The sequence below is a fragment of the Rattus rattus genome, chromosome 6 (genome assembly GCF_011064425.1).
Source record: "Rattus rattus isolate New Zealand chromosome 6, Rrattus_CSIRO_v1, whole genome shotgun sequence".
Taxonomy (NCBI): Eukaryota; Metazoa; Chordata; class Mammalia; order Rodentia; family Muridae; genus Rattus; species Rattus rattus.
In genome coordinates, this window is record NC_046159.1 from 100,981,804 (window position 1) to 100,994,689 (window position 12,886).

Consider the following 12,886-nt stretch of genomic DNA (forward strand, 5'->3'; position numbering starts at 1 on the left):
GAGGGGGCTATGACTGTTACTCTTCCTGTCTTGTAAGTTGGAAGCTTGTGTATGCACACACACTTGAAGGCAGGAGGGAGAGGTTAGGTCTGTGATGCCTTTGGACAACCTTTAGCTGGTCCAGTACCAGCTAAAGACTTTGGCCCACTATTAACAGAGATAATAAATAGCTTAAAGGGGAGGGGGTGGCAGAAACAGGATTCTAGAGAATAATGGGAGACTATGGATTAGGAAACTAGTGGAATGGGAGACTGACCTCAGGTTTCTGGGCAAGATAGGTGGGGGTCCACTGAAGAGAGGGAGGATTGGGGGACAAATGACGCTGTTTCGAGAGAGGTGTTAAGTAACCACTCTAGACAATGCTAGGAGTCAGAGAGCAGCTTTTAGATGCTTAAGCATCAGTAAAGTTTGGCAGTCTCTTCACCTTCTTAAGTGCTATTGTAAGAAATGGCCATGGAGCCAGGGAGGTGGCGCATTCAGTATGACATAAGCATGAGGACCCGAGCTCCATCCTTAGCATTCACTACAAAGCCAGGTGTCTGTAACCCAAACACTGGGGAAGTGGAAACAGGAAGATCTCGGGGGCTTGCTGGCCAGTCAGCCTTGCTGAATTGGTGAGCCACAGGTTCAGCAGAGAGACCTTATCTCTGAAACTATGGTGATGGAGGAACAAACCTGTTATCAACCTCTGGCCTCTGTACACCTAGTGCATGCATACTCAGACATGTATGTATATGAAAACACACACACACACACACACACACACACAGAGAGAGAGAGAGAGAGAGAGAGAGAGAGAGAGAGAGAGAGAGAGAGAGAATATATATCTACTCCAGAAAGGTCTTAAATAGTTCTAAGATTATTAGAAAGGTATTAAATAGTTCTAAGAGTTGCAAGTATGAAATCATAGTTCTTTTTCTCTCAGCTTCCACTATGCCTGTGTGTTTACAGACTTTAGGTTGACATCTGGGTCTCCTTTAATCACTTTCTATCTGATTTGTTTTTGAGATGAGGTCTCTCAGTGAATCTAGAGCTCACCAATTAGGCTAGACTGGCTGACCAATAAACCCCAAGAATCCACCCATCTCTGCCTCCCCAGTGCTGGGTGCACAAAGCTGTGTCCAGTTCTCCCCTCCCCCATCTGCCTATGTGGATGCTGAAAATCATGTTCAGTCTCTTAGCTTGCATGGTGAGCAATTTATTCAACTAAGCCATCTCCCCAGCACCTGAAATCTCAGGACTTTGAGAGAAATTTATTACTGTCTGGATTGACAAAACAAGTGAGCAAGGAGCCCACAAATGTCGCTAGTGGGCCCTATCTTAAAGGGGACACATGTTTTAAGCCAACCAAACACCAAATCATCCATCAATTCAGCCTTATAGAATTCAAGATAACCAGGATACCAGATGGTATGTAGTATGTCTCATTCAGAACACAGAAGATCTTGAGAGGCCCCTGTGATGATGTTTGTGCAAGGACATATTTCTTAAGAGCAGTGAACCTGGTTATTACCATCTGTTCACAAGCTAAGCTGACTACATGGAGGTACTAAGTATGCAACACTTACCTGGTTACTTGATATAGTCTTCAGAGTTAGCATGATACAACCTGATAGGAGTGGAGAATTGGTTTACAAGAAATAAGTGAATGATCTGTGACTATTCTTGACTCTGTTTTGGGAGTCTTCTATCCTCCTAAAGCTGGTAGATCTAATGGCAGAACAAGGGGACCATAGGTCTCACAAACAAGGAGACTTGAATGTGCTTCTGGGTGGAATTGATTTGCTTTTTCAAGCTGCTGCATTTTTAAATCATTATGCATGTATAAGTGAGCAAGAAATGTGTGGAGGCCAGAGGACAACTCTAGGTGTTAGTCCTCACCTTCTGCCTTGTTTGAGAGATGGTCTCTTGCTGTCCATTGCTGCATATGCCAGGGTAGCTAGCCCATGACCTCCTGGAAATTTTCCTGTCTCTGTCATCTATCTTGCTATGGGAGCTTTGAGATTACAGTTGCATGTGACTGTGACCAGCTTACATGGGTTCTAGGATCTGAACTCAAGTGTTTACACTTTCACAGAAATGCTTAACTCACTGGTTTACCTCCCCCATTCTCAAGCTTCTTTCAAAGTGGAAGAACAATCTGAGTCTTAATGAATTAATTGAGTTTATTATTGGAGGAGTAACTCAAGAATTTATTTTTCCTTTTCTTTCCTTATAGGTATGGCCTCACATGTGCAAGTTTTCTCCCCTCACACCCTTCAATCAAGTGCCTTCTGTAGTGTGAAGAAACTAAAAGTAGAGCCAAGTTCCAACTGGGACATGACTGGGTACGGCTCCCACAGCAAAGTGTACAGCCAGAGCAAGAACATACCACCTTCTCAGCCAGCCTCCACAACCGTCAGCACCTCCTTGCCAATCCCAAACCCAAGCCTACCTTACGAGCAGACCATCATCTTCCCAGGAAGTACTGGACACATAGTTGTAACATCAGCAAGTAGCACTTCTGTCACCGGGCAAGTCCTCGGTGGACCACATAACCTAATGCGTCGAAGCACTGTGAGCCTCCTTGACACCTACCAAAAATGTGGACTCAAGCGCAAGAGTGAGGAGATTGAGAACACAAGCAGCGTGCAGATCATTGAGGAGCATCCACCCATGATTCAGAATAATGCCAGCGGGGCCACTGTCGCCACTGCCACCACATCCACTGCCACCTCCAAAAACAGTGGCTCCAACAGTGAAGGTGACTATCAGCTGGTGCAGCATGAAGTGCTGTGCTCTATGACCAACACCTATGAGGTTTTAGAGTTCTTGGGGCGAGGGACATTTGGGCAAGTGGTCAAGTGCTGGAAACGGGGCACCAATGAAATTGTGGCCATTAAGATCCTAAAGAACCACCCATCCTATGCCCGGCAAGGCCAGATTGAAGTGAGCATCCTGGCCCGGCTGAGCACGGAGAGCGCTGATGACTACAATTTTGTGCGGGCCTATGAGTGCTTCCAGCACAAGAATCACACATGCTTAGTCTTTGAGATGTTGGAGCAGAACCTCTATGACTTTCTGAAACAGAACAAGTTTAGTCCCTTGCCCCTCAAGTATATTCGCCCAGTCCTCCAGCAGGTAGCCACAGCCCTGATGAAACTCAAAAGCCTGGGTCTTATCCATGCTGACCTCAAACCAGAAAACATCATGCTGGTGGATCCATCCAGACAACCATACCGAGTGAAGGTCATTGACTTTGGTTCAGCTAGTCATGTGTCCAAAGCTGTCTGTTCTACGTACTTGCAATCCAGATACTACAGGTAAGACTTTTTCCATGGAGATAGTCAGGATGCAGGAGGTCCAGTGGCATCCACGGGGAATGTGCAGAGAGAATCACCATGGTGGGGATAATGATTGTGGTTGTTACCAGACAGAGACCTTGATATGAGACATGGCCCAATGTCTCTTAACCATGTTATGGTTAAGAGCACTGGCTGCTCTCACAGAGGACTTCAGTTTGCTTCCCAGCACCCACATGGCAGCTCACAGATGTGAGTAAATCTAGTTCCAGGGGATCCATCTCCCTCTTACGGCCTCTATACCCGCATGTGTATCATACATACATACATACATTCAGAGACCGTGATGTGATGAAAAATGAGAAGGCATGAGACTGGTGTGCTGGTGAGAAGCTGTCGAAGAAGGCATCTGGTAACGTTCTTGGTCTGGACGCTGAGAGCTGGAAAGGACTTTGGGGAGCTGGGTAAAGAGCAGAGCGGAGAAGCCAGGTCCTTCTGGATGGAGAGGATCCAGACAGCTAGAACAAGAAGAGGTGTGCCAATAGCAGGTACAGGGTAGCAAGGTGCAGGACTCATTTAGGAGATCAGGATGACCTACCTGGCCAGATCAGAAGATTTATGAATAGTACCTGGAAGAAGTCCTGGAAACTTTGAACAAGCGGGGGTTGATGGGAGGGTGTAATAGGTTGGTAGCATTTTTCTTAAAAGACTACTATGATAATCATGTGGAAGATGCTGGAGGAAGGGAAGATCTTTGCCCTGGGGCCAGTTGCTCCTTCCTGGAATAAGTTTATAATAGGAAACATTAACTATTCCTATCCCCCCTTTAATTGTAAGGAACTAACCAAGGCATGATAATTTTGTGAAGAAAAGAGGTTTATTGTTCAATGTCATGTTGCTCTCCTCAGCCTTATGGTAGATGGCCCCACAATGGTGGGGGCACACATAGGAGTAAGAGATCACATGGCTAGATAGGAAAACATACACTGGCTCAAGATCTGATTCAAGCTTTTAAGACAACTTTTAATGAAAAGAACTAACTCAGGGGTTTCTAACCTTAATTCCTTCAAGGACAGCACTGATAATGAATTCCCACAAAGCCTTACCACCTCTCAACATCACCACACTGAGGACCTTTCTTGGAATTAATGACCTTATGGGGTCAAAACACACCTACACTCTAGCAAGAGAACTTGCACATTCAAATATCACACATGTGTTTATCTCGTTTCTAATATGGGCCTTGCACAAAAATACTAGCTAGCTCCAAGGATATAAACATGGTCCTGGCCATCCCAGAATTTCCAGCATGCTGCAGGCTTTGGCATTAGTAAAATTCAGAACTGAACTGATCCTTAAAACCACTAGATTGTGTGATTTGTGCTGACTGCCTAACTTCTATATACTCTCATTTCCTGATCTGTGAGCAGGAAGCTGGAGTTTTTATACCAGTTCCAGGGTGCTGTTGTAACAGACTGTGATACAATCTAGTGCTACAAGCAGTGGCTGGCCTGTGGGAGACACAGCATCAGGAGGCAGTAGAGATAGAAACTAAGGTTCAGGGTTGTGGAATGGCAAAGAACTGTGTTGGAAGAGCCAGAAGTTGGCAAGGAGAGAAATTCAAAACTTCCATGAGAACATAGGGTGATCCATCTGACTCAAAGGATGACGCTCGGGGCTTCTCCATCCCTTTTAAGAGGGATTCCTGAGCTGAAGGAGCCCTTCCCTAGCTCTGGAATCTGATATGGGAAAATGATGCCTTCCTCTGAGCATTAAGGTGTACATACTGCCCTCTGTTCTTGAGGAGTTCTCTCTCACATACTTCTTTATACTCATGAGGATAGATCTTCCTCTGCAGGCTCTCTTTCCTCCATTCAGCCTGGAGGGGAAACATGTGCCTATTGATGGAGCCATCCAGGAAGGCGGAGCTGGACAGTGGGGAACTGTACCCTCTCCTTGAGGTACAGAGGGAGGCTGACAACCCGTATTCTCTGGAGAGTGCCTGGCTCTTCCTTAAAGACAACTCTGTATGGTTCATCATAGAGAGACAGCTTGCCCCAGAGGTGGCTGTTGCTGGGGCTTGCTCTCTAGTTAACTGCAAAATGGAGGTTTTGCTGTCACTTTATATTTAGACTTACAAATTCAGGATGCCAATGGCTATTTCTTGCCAGTTCTTGGCCTGAATTTAGGCAAACTGTGCCAAGCAAAGGGCTCTGCGAGCTTTTATTATTTAGTTAACCTGTATTGCTCTTAGTGAACAGCTTCATTGAAGTTTGGCTCAAAGCTAGGCATGGAGGCTTGTAAAAAGGCTTAAAACTATATTTAATAAGCAGTGTATCCTTGTAACAGAACTTGACTCAAGAAGTTACATTTGGGATTCTGAAGCCTGTTTTGTATTCCTGCCCTCTGTGCCCCTGTCACTCTGCCCACTGTGTGCCCCTCCTGCCAAGGACTCTCCAGTGTACTGTGCTTTCAGGAACCCTAGCTCAGGAGGCCATGAATGGAAGTGACATTTCCATGGGAACTGGGGCAGGTCTGAATCCTCTTAGAGTTGATGTCCCTTCTCACAGCTTTATAGCCCAGTCGTCCACTGAGCACCTCGTGGGGTGGTAAAGCTGTTGGTTTACAGTTAGCAGCGCCCACCTGTCAGCCTCACTTCTCAACCGGCACAGTCACCTCTACTTCCTGCATTCCTACTGCCACCTGAGACACCTTTTTGGGTGTCAGGGCACCCCTTCTTTAGGCCTTAAGTGACTACTACCTAAGATTCTAGGCAGAATGGTTTCCTTCCTGCCAGGGTCTTCATGGTGTTGGGTCCTCAAGGCCTGCTTAAGCAGCCTTCGACTAGAGTCAAGGGCACAGAGTCCTAGAATGATAACTTCATTTCTGAGTTAGTCATAATTTTCTGCCTGCCAAGGCCTCGACTGAGCCCTGAAGTGGTCAGTCTTCTGCCACATAGGTCAGTGGAAGCTTATAAGAACAGCATTCAGCTTTGACCCTGTTCATCCTGGCTGTGAAGGACAGTCAGTGTAGATGAAACTGTTCAAGTTGATTTTCCCAACTATACCCTTTACTTGGGGAGAGTGGACAGAGAAGCTCTTTGATTATTTATCATTAAGATTCTTATCCTAAAAAAAGCATACTTTCAGAGACATTTTGAGAGAGCAAGGATGCTTTCACACTGCCTGGACAGAGGTCATTACTTGCTCTAGATCAGTCTTTCCCCAGGAGTCCCCTGTGTTGAGACTGGCAGATTAGCCAATAGGAACACTCTACTTTAAAAATGGATGAATGCTTTCTGTCCTTTTATCACTTTAAACAGGACTGTGTTAAGTGCTCCTCCCATAGCCCCCATCAGGTATGGTTAAACAAAAGTAATAGGAAGTGAACTTGCAGTCCCCATCCTTAGGGACGTAGGGAGGAAGATGGCTGCTGGAAGACACTGTTTTCCTCGAAGCTTAGTATGTGCTTGGCTGGAGTATGAGTGGTGGCAGAGAGCTGGCATCAGCTCTGCCTCCTAGAGCCCCAGAGCTCCCTTTCTTCTCAGTGGTCCTCCAACTCATCTGGATCCTCAACAAGGCCTCAGGAAAGAGCTTCGGGGCCAGGATAAAGTGAAGTTAGTGAGTTTATTAAGCACTTAGCTAGAGAGACATAGGAAAAGGATGGTGTGCACTCAGTACACAGGGTAGACTTCTCAAGAATACCACAGTTGGCTACATACAAGATTTTTATGACTGAGTCAGTATACATTGCTCAAAGGTTGTAACTGACTAGGTTTAAAGAGTAAGAAAAGTTAAAATTTAAAGTTTGGAACAAATCAAAATACATGGGTTAGGTTTACTTATTTCTCTGACATTGAAGATTTCCCATTTGTAGATGAAAGAGTGAGGATTGTTATGAGGTACATCGTTTAGATTTAGGAGTGAAGGGGTTGGGGATTTAGCTCAGTGGTAGAGCGCTTGCCTAGCAAGCACAAGGCCCTGGGTTCGATCCTCAGCTCCAGAAGGAAAACAAAACAAAACAAAAAAACCAAAAAAACAAAAAAAAAAAACAAAAAAAAACCCTAGATCTAGGAGTGAGAGAGGTGTACATTAAAATGATAAAACTTACAAAGTTTCAAACCTTCTGGCCCCAAGTGGATCTCGTTCATTACTTTTTAACATCTTATTTGAGGTATTTTTAGAAGGACATGATTATTTCTCTGGGCAATTTGGGCTTTGTTAGTTGTATTGAGCTTTTTTTGACCCTCGATCAGTATGAAAGGCAAATTAGATTTCAGAGTGAGGAGCTTTGCCTCTACTCACCAGCTAATTGTCTTGTATTTCTAGCCTACCACAGAGTTGTTGTTGGCATTCTGTGAGGAAGCCTGATGTGTGGCTTTTAGGAAACAAGGTTGCTTTGTCAGGTCTTTATGGTCTAACGGAGGGGTGTAGGGGTGTCTTCCAACCTGTCCTGAAGGTCAGCTCTGAGGGTACTATCAGCAGTGCTGGTTCTCAAGCTTGCTCACACCTAAGACTCTGGAGAGCTTATATGAACAGAATTGTGCTAGGTCTGTCCTAGAGCTTTTGTGCCCTCTGTGGGGGAGGAGGCCTTTCATTTACAGTCTCTGCCCTTTACCCTACTCTACCCTAGAGATTCTTGACAAACCCTGTTCTAGCTGAGAGCATACTTCCTCCAAGGTGCCACATTTAAGGTGGCAAAAGAGCACAGTGAAGGTGACCCTGTTTACTTATGTTACCTCATTAACGAAGTCCCTGCCAGGTCATTATTTAATTCTACATTGATGCCAAGGTTTTAGCTTTTTGAGCAAGCAGTTAACTGGTACTAGGGTATTTCTGCTGTCAGTATGACCAGCAAACTAAAAAACAAGACCAAACATTAAACTCAAAAAAAAAAAAAAAAACCACAAAAATTCATTGTTTTGCAAAAGAGAGTCAGAGGTGACAGTGTGTACAATTTTGTTTCTGCTCTGGACTGTTCAAAATATTTTGTATAAACTTTTTTGAGATCTTTTAGACCATTGCTAAGATCCCCAAAAGGGGGCATAAAAACTAGGACATAAGGGCTGATAAGATGGCTCAAGGCTAAAGGACACTACTAATCCTGGTAATTTGAGTTTGATCCCCAAGACTCATATGGTGGAAGGAGAGAACTGACCTCTGTCCTCTGACCTCTACATTCATGCCAGGGCCCATAAGAATTTCCATATACATAACACACACACACACACACACACACACACACACACACACACACACACACACACACACACGGGATTTTTTTTAAAATACTCTTTCAGTTGATTTTTTGGGGTACAGAAGCTGTCTTCCAGATGATTCTGGAATGGTTACTGGGTAGAGATGGAGATTAATTTTAGTTCCATTCATTATGTCAGGCAATGATTGAGTAGCTCTGAATATCTACATATTAAATGGTATAGGAAGAAAGGAACATTCTCAAATTTTTAGTTAATTGTCTCTTTCAGATTCAAAAAGAAATTCCTAGAAATATAATTCTGACATTTGGCATTCCAAGTGTGTGATTATTCAACAGACACTTCTTATGAACCCACTGTCTACCAGATTGAAGTGGGTGGTAGAAGTGAATAAAACAGCCACAGAGCTAGCTCAGGGTCAGTGAAGGAATTTTGCATGATCGGCTGAGTAGAGAGTGAGACCTGTAGTGAGTCTGAGCTGGGATAAAGGTGGGAAGTGTGGGGCTGTGGAGATTGCAATAAAAGAGAGATTGGAGAAACAGACGTGCAGGTGGATGGAGACCTGGGTTGGAGCAAGTGGTAGAGATGTGAGCTCTGACAGTAGGGATCTTTGAGTACAGCGTGAGGAGCTGCAGTGTAGTCAGAGTAACATGTTGGAAGCTTCTGTGAATTCTCGAAGAAGCGGTTAGTGATGATATATCTGTTGGAAGATGACAAATAGAAAGTTGGTGGGAGACACAAAGATCGGAAATAACTATTTATTCAGGAATGAAAACAGAGGATCTAGATTATATGGTGACCGCACCTCCGTAGTCTGACTATGGACCTGTTAGTGCATGTAGCTTTTCTGATAATTGATTTCAGAACTGACTTGCCAGAGAACACTATGGGGTTTGTTTTTCATTTTTGTTTGGTGACGTTGTTCTCTCTGAGACTGGATTCTGAAGCTCTGCTCTGCTAGGGCTTGGTTTCAAATCCCACCACCACTACAAAGTAATAGTCTCTGGAAGGTCACCCCAGCCTCAGTCCTGGTCCTGCCCCGCCACCTGTTTTCCTGACTCATTGAGTAGATTGTTAGCTGTGAGCCACCCCTACTGTCCCATCTGGATTATGTTGTGACCAAGACTTGTGAGATTCTAGTTGTGTGGAGGAAGGAGTCTTTCCCCTGTGGGTGACTCTGGCATCGTTAACCCACACTGGGAACCTTTCCTAGTTTCCCATGAACTGTGAACAGGGCACATTTCCACACTGCCAGACTGTAGGCTGAAGGTGTAAGTCATCCAATAAAGGGTATTGGTTGCCACATACAGAAGTTCCAAAAATAGTATAACTTATGCAGATCATAATATTTAAAAAGTGACTGGCCCGCTTTGAAAAAACAGAACTCTGCAAACAGCTACGCATGGCAAGCATTAGCTCTTAAATCTGCCCTTTGTTACTAAGACAACAGGAGGAGAGGTATGTGCTAGCTCACACTGGAGGATAGTATGTGAAAACTATCCAGCTTACTGACAGTCTCAGTTGCCAACTTATACACACATGAAAACAAGCAGAGCCACTGCTCCGTTTCTATACAAATGTGATCAATAAGTTACCTGGGCTGGCTAGCTGTTTTCAAATCTCCATTGTCTCTGCAACCTTCAGTTACATAGTATACATCTTGCAATTAGTCTTTTCTTTCAGTAATTATTAATTCATGTTCATAAGTACCTGGTAACTCCCAGTGTGATAGTCTGCATGTATTTTAGCAGCTCTCTGCTGCAACTTTGCCATACACAAGAGAGTAAGGTCTGGTGCATGCTCATGAACACTGACTTAAGTACCACAGTGAAGCCCTCCGTGATATGGAGGCATGGGTATGCTCGTGAGAAAGGGTGGGTTAGCCCTTTATGCAGGGATGCTCATGTGCATAGTCAGAGAAGGAGGGGAGTGCACATATGTGGAAGGACACATGCATGTGCTCAAGACAGGGATGACCGTCCACCTCAGAAAACAGCAGCCTTTCCTGTGTCCATGCTGTCTGAGGGCCCAGATACAGAAAGCGTCAGTGTCCTGGTTACTTGGCTCAGCTTCTGCCTTGTAGGGCTGGCTGCCAGCTGCATGTCTTGAAGCCTAAAGATGGGAGGGGCAGAACTGCTCTTGGGCTCAAGTTATAGGCCAGTTGTTTTCAAAACGAGCTCTAAGGACTCTGCCACTCCAGAATCTCTCATGGTCCTTGTTAGAAATTGGAGACATCTACCATGCCAAGCCAACTTAATAGGCAGGTGTGCTGGGAGTGGGACAGAAACAGGCATTGGTCAAGATTCACAGCAAATGCTTTCCTCCTCTTCTTTATCCTTTTCTCTCCCTTCTCTACCTCTTGTCCCTGCCCCCTCCCCCACATCAGTCTAGGTTAGCCTCGAACTTATAATCCTCCTGCTTCAGCCTCCTGAGTAGCTAAAATTACAGGCCTGTGTCTGGCTGCTTTTCTTCTTCACACATTTTAACGGGGCGTTGACATTCAGCAAGCTGTTGACAAGTTATAGCTGCAGATGTAGAGCTTGTAGATAAAGATCCACCAGTGAGACCGGAGTCACTTCTAAAGCTGCCATCTTCTCTTTGTGAATGTGCTGCAGGTGGTTTGGGCCTTCATCTCATCTAACATGGTATGTATAGTGTACCTTGTCAAGATTAGAGAAGGGGGTCATTGGTGCCAGTCTGGCCTTCAGCTGTTGATCTTTCTCCTGAGTGATTGGTAGCTCCTGTGAGGGTCCATTGGTTAAATGTCTTGTGATTAAACCCCTAAAAATCAGGGGTGAGGGTGTGGAAATATAAGATTGTTGGGTGTGATGGGAGACGTCATGAGGGTTAGCAAGCTGAGGGAGTGGGTGATCAGAGGAGGATGCTTGGAATGGGGTAGGAATAAGAAAGCAGATGCCCAGCAGAGGAGATATGTGACCTAAGTATAATTTCAATAGAAATGGCATCTGTTGTTGATGGCTCCAGGTCACTCCCTGTAGCCCCAGCTATGATGGGGGCCATAATTCCCAGTCAGGCATTGTGCAAGCACTTTTTTGAATTCCAAGTATGTGCTAGACACTATGTTTTGTGCTGACCTTTCAAGACATGAGTAGGAGTGCCCTCATCTATGCAAGGACTGTCTCTTACCTTAAGTGGAATGAGCTCTCTCTCTCTCCCTCTCCCTCTCTCCCTCCCTCTCTCTCCGTCCCTCCCTCCCTCTCACTTTCCCCCCTTCTCCCTCTCTCAGTCCCTCTGTCCCCCTGATTAAACTGAGGAGTGGCCTGTGCTGCCCCCCCAGTCACTTTCCCCATTCTCTCAGGTGTTTGGGTCCTACCATGTCAAGTCTACCCCCATGGCAGCAGGTCTTTGCTGCTCTTGGCCCCTTCAATTGGCTCCAAGCTCACCACCCTGCCAAATAGGGTGCATGGCAACTCTTCTCTGTTCCCTCACATGAAGTTGTAAAGGAGGGTAAATGAAACAAAACAAGCCAAGTACAGCTTGTGCTGCATGGGGATCAGTGTTTTGGGGGGTACCCAAGTATGTGGCCATTGGTACTGGATAAAAGTTGAGAGGTGACATTAAGGAACAATTGTCTTTGTTTGGGCTCCCCATTAGCAGATCCCTAAGACAAGCAAAGTCTTGTGTTCAGGTGGTCTCTTTGGGAGGTGATCTAAGAATCAGGACTATGGGCTAGCAGAATGATGCTGACCAGCATTGTGGACAGATGCTAGAAGCATATAGGACTCCATTCCCCAGTGAGATGCTGCAGAAACAAGACCTTTTCGAGCAGAGCTTAGAAAAAGCAGGGGTTCCTGAGATTAGGGTTGCTTTTGTCTTTTTAATTAGACTGCACTCTTTGGAGCTGAGTGTGTGTGAAGCCTGAATGGGCTTCAGCACTTCCGAGGGTTGCTCCAAGGCAGAAGTTTAAGCACAGTGAATACTGAAGCCACAGTGCCTAAAGTTGAGCTGCAGCACTGTCTGTGCTGTTGGCTGCTGTTTTCCCCACTAGTCACAGTGGGGTGGGGCATTTGTAAGTGGAAAAGGATCTAAGGGAAAATACTTCTGTAGGCAGGTTTAAGAATTATAGACTAATAGTTCAAAGCAGAGTTCTGTGCTGTGTTGTGGGGGAGATGAGGACCTGAAGCTAATGCATCTTGCCTTCACTTTAACCCCTGTAGTCTTCCTAGGAATAGTGTGGATCTGGGTTCTGAGGTTGTCTACAGAGGTGCTCAGGAGGAGAGGCATGCCCACCTGTGGAGCACAAGGCAGTCAGAGAATGGCAGAGGGAATTGCAGAGAGAATGGCAGAGGGTGATGGAAGTCAGCCACTTTATTTCCAAACTCTCTCTGTTCATGTATAATGCAGGTTGAACCTACCACTCTGACAGTCA

The 12,886-nt window shown here is 45.3% G+C and overlaps 1 protein-coding gene across 4 annotated transcripts in view; it reads left to right on the top strand.

Annotated features, from left to right (window-relative positions):
* Hipk2 (homeodomain interacting protein kinase 2) overlaps nucleotides 1-12,886 on the top strand; it is a 177,693-nt gene that overhangs the window by 53,179 nt on the left and 111,628 nt on the right. For all 4 annotated transcript variants that reach the window (XM_032906718.1, XM_032906717.1, XM_032906719.1 and 1 more), the window contains exon 2: nucleotides 2,219-3,302. In XM_032906718.1, the coding sequence (XP_032762609.1) occupies nucleotides 2,219-3,302 (1,084 nt within the window). The remainder of the gene's footprint in view (nucleotides 1-2,218; nucleotides 3,303-12,886) is intronic.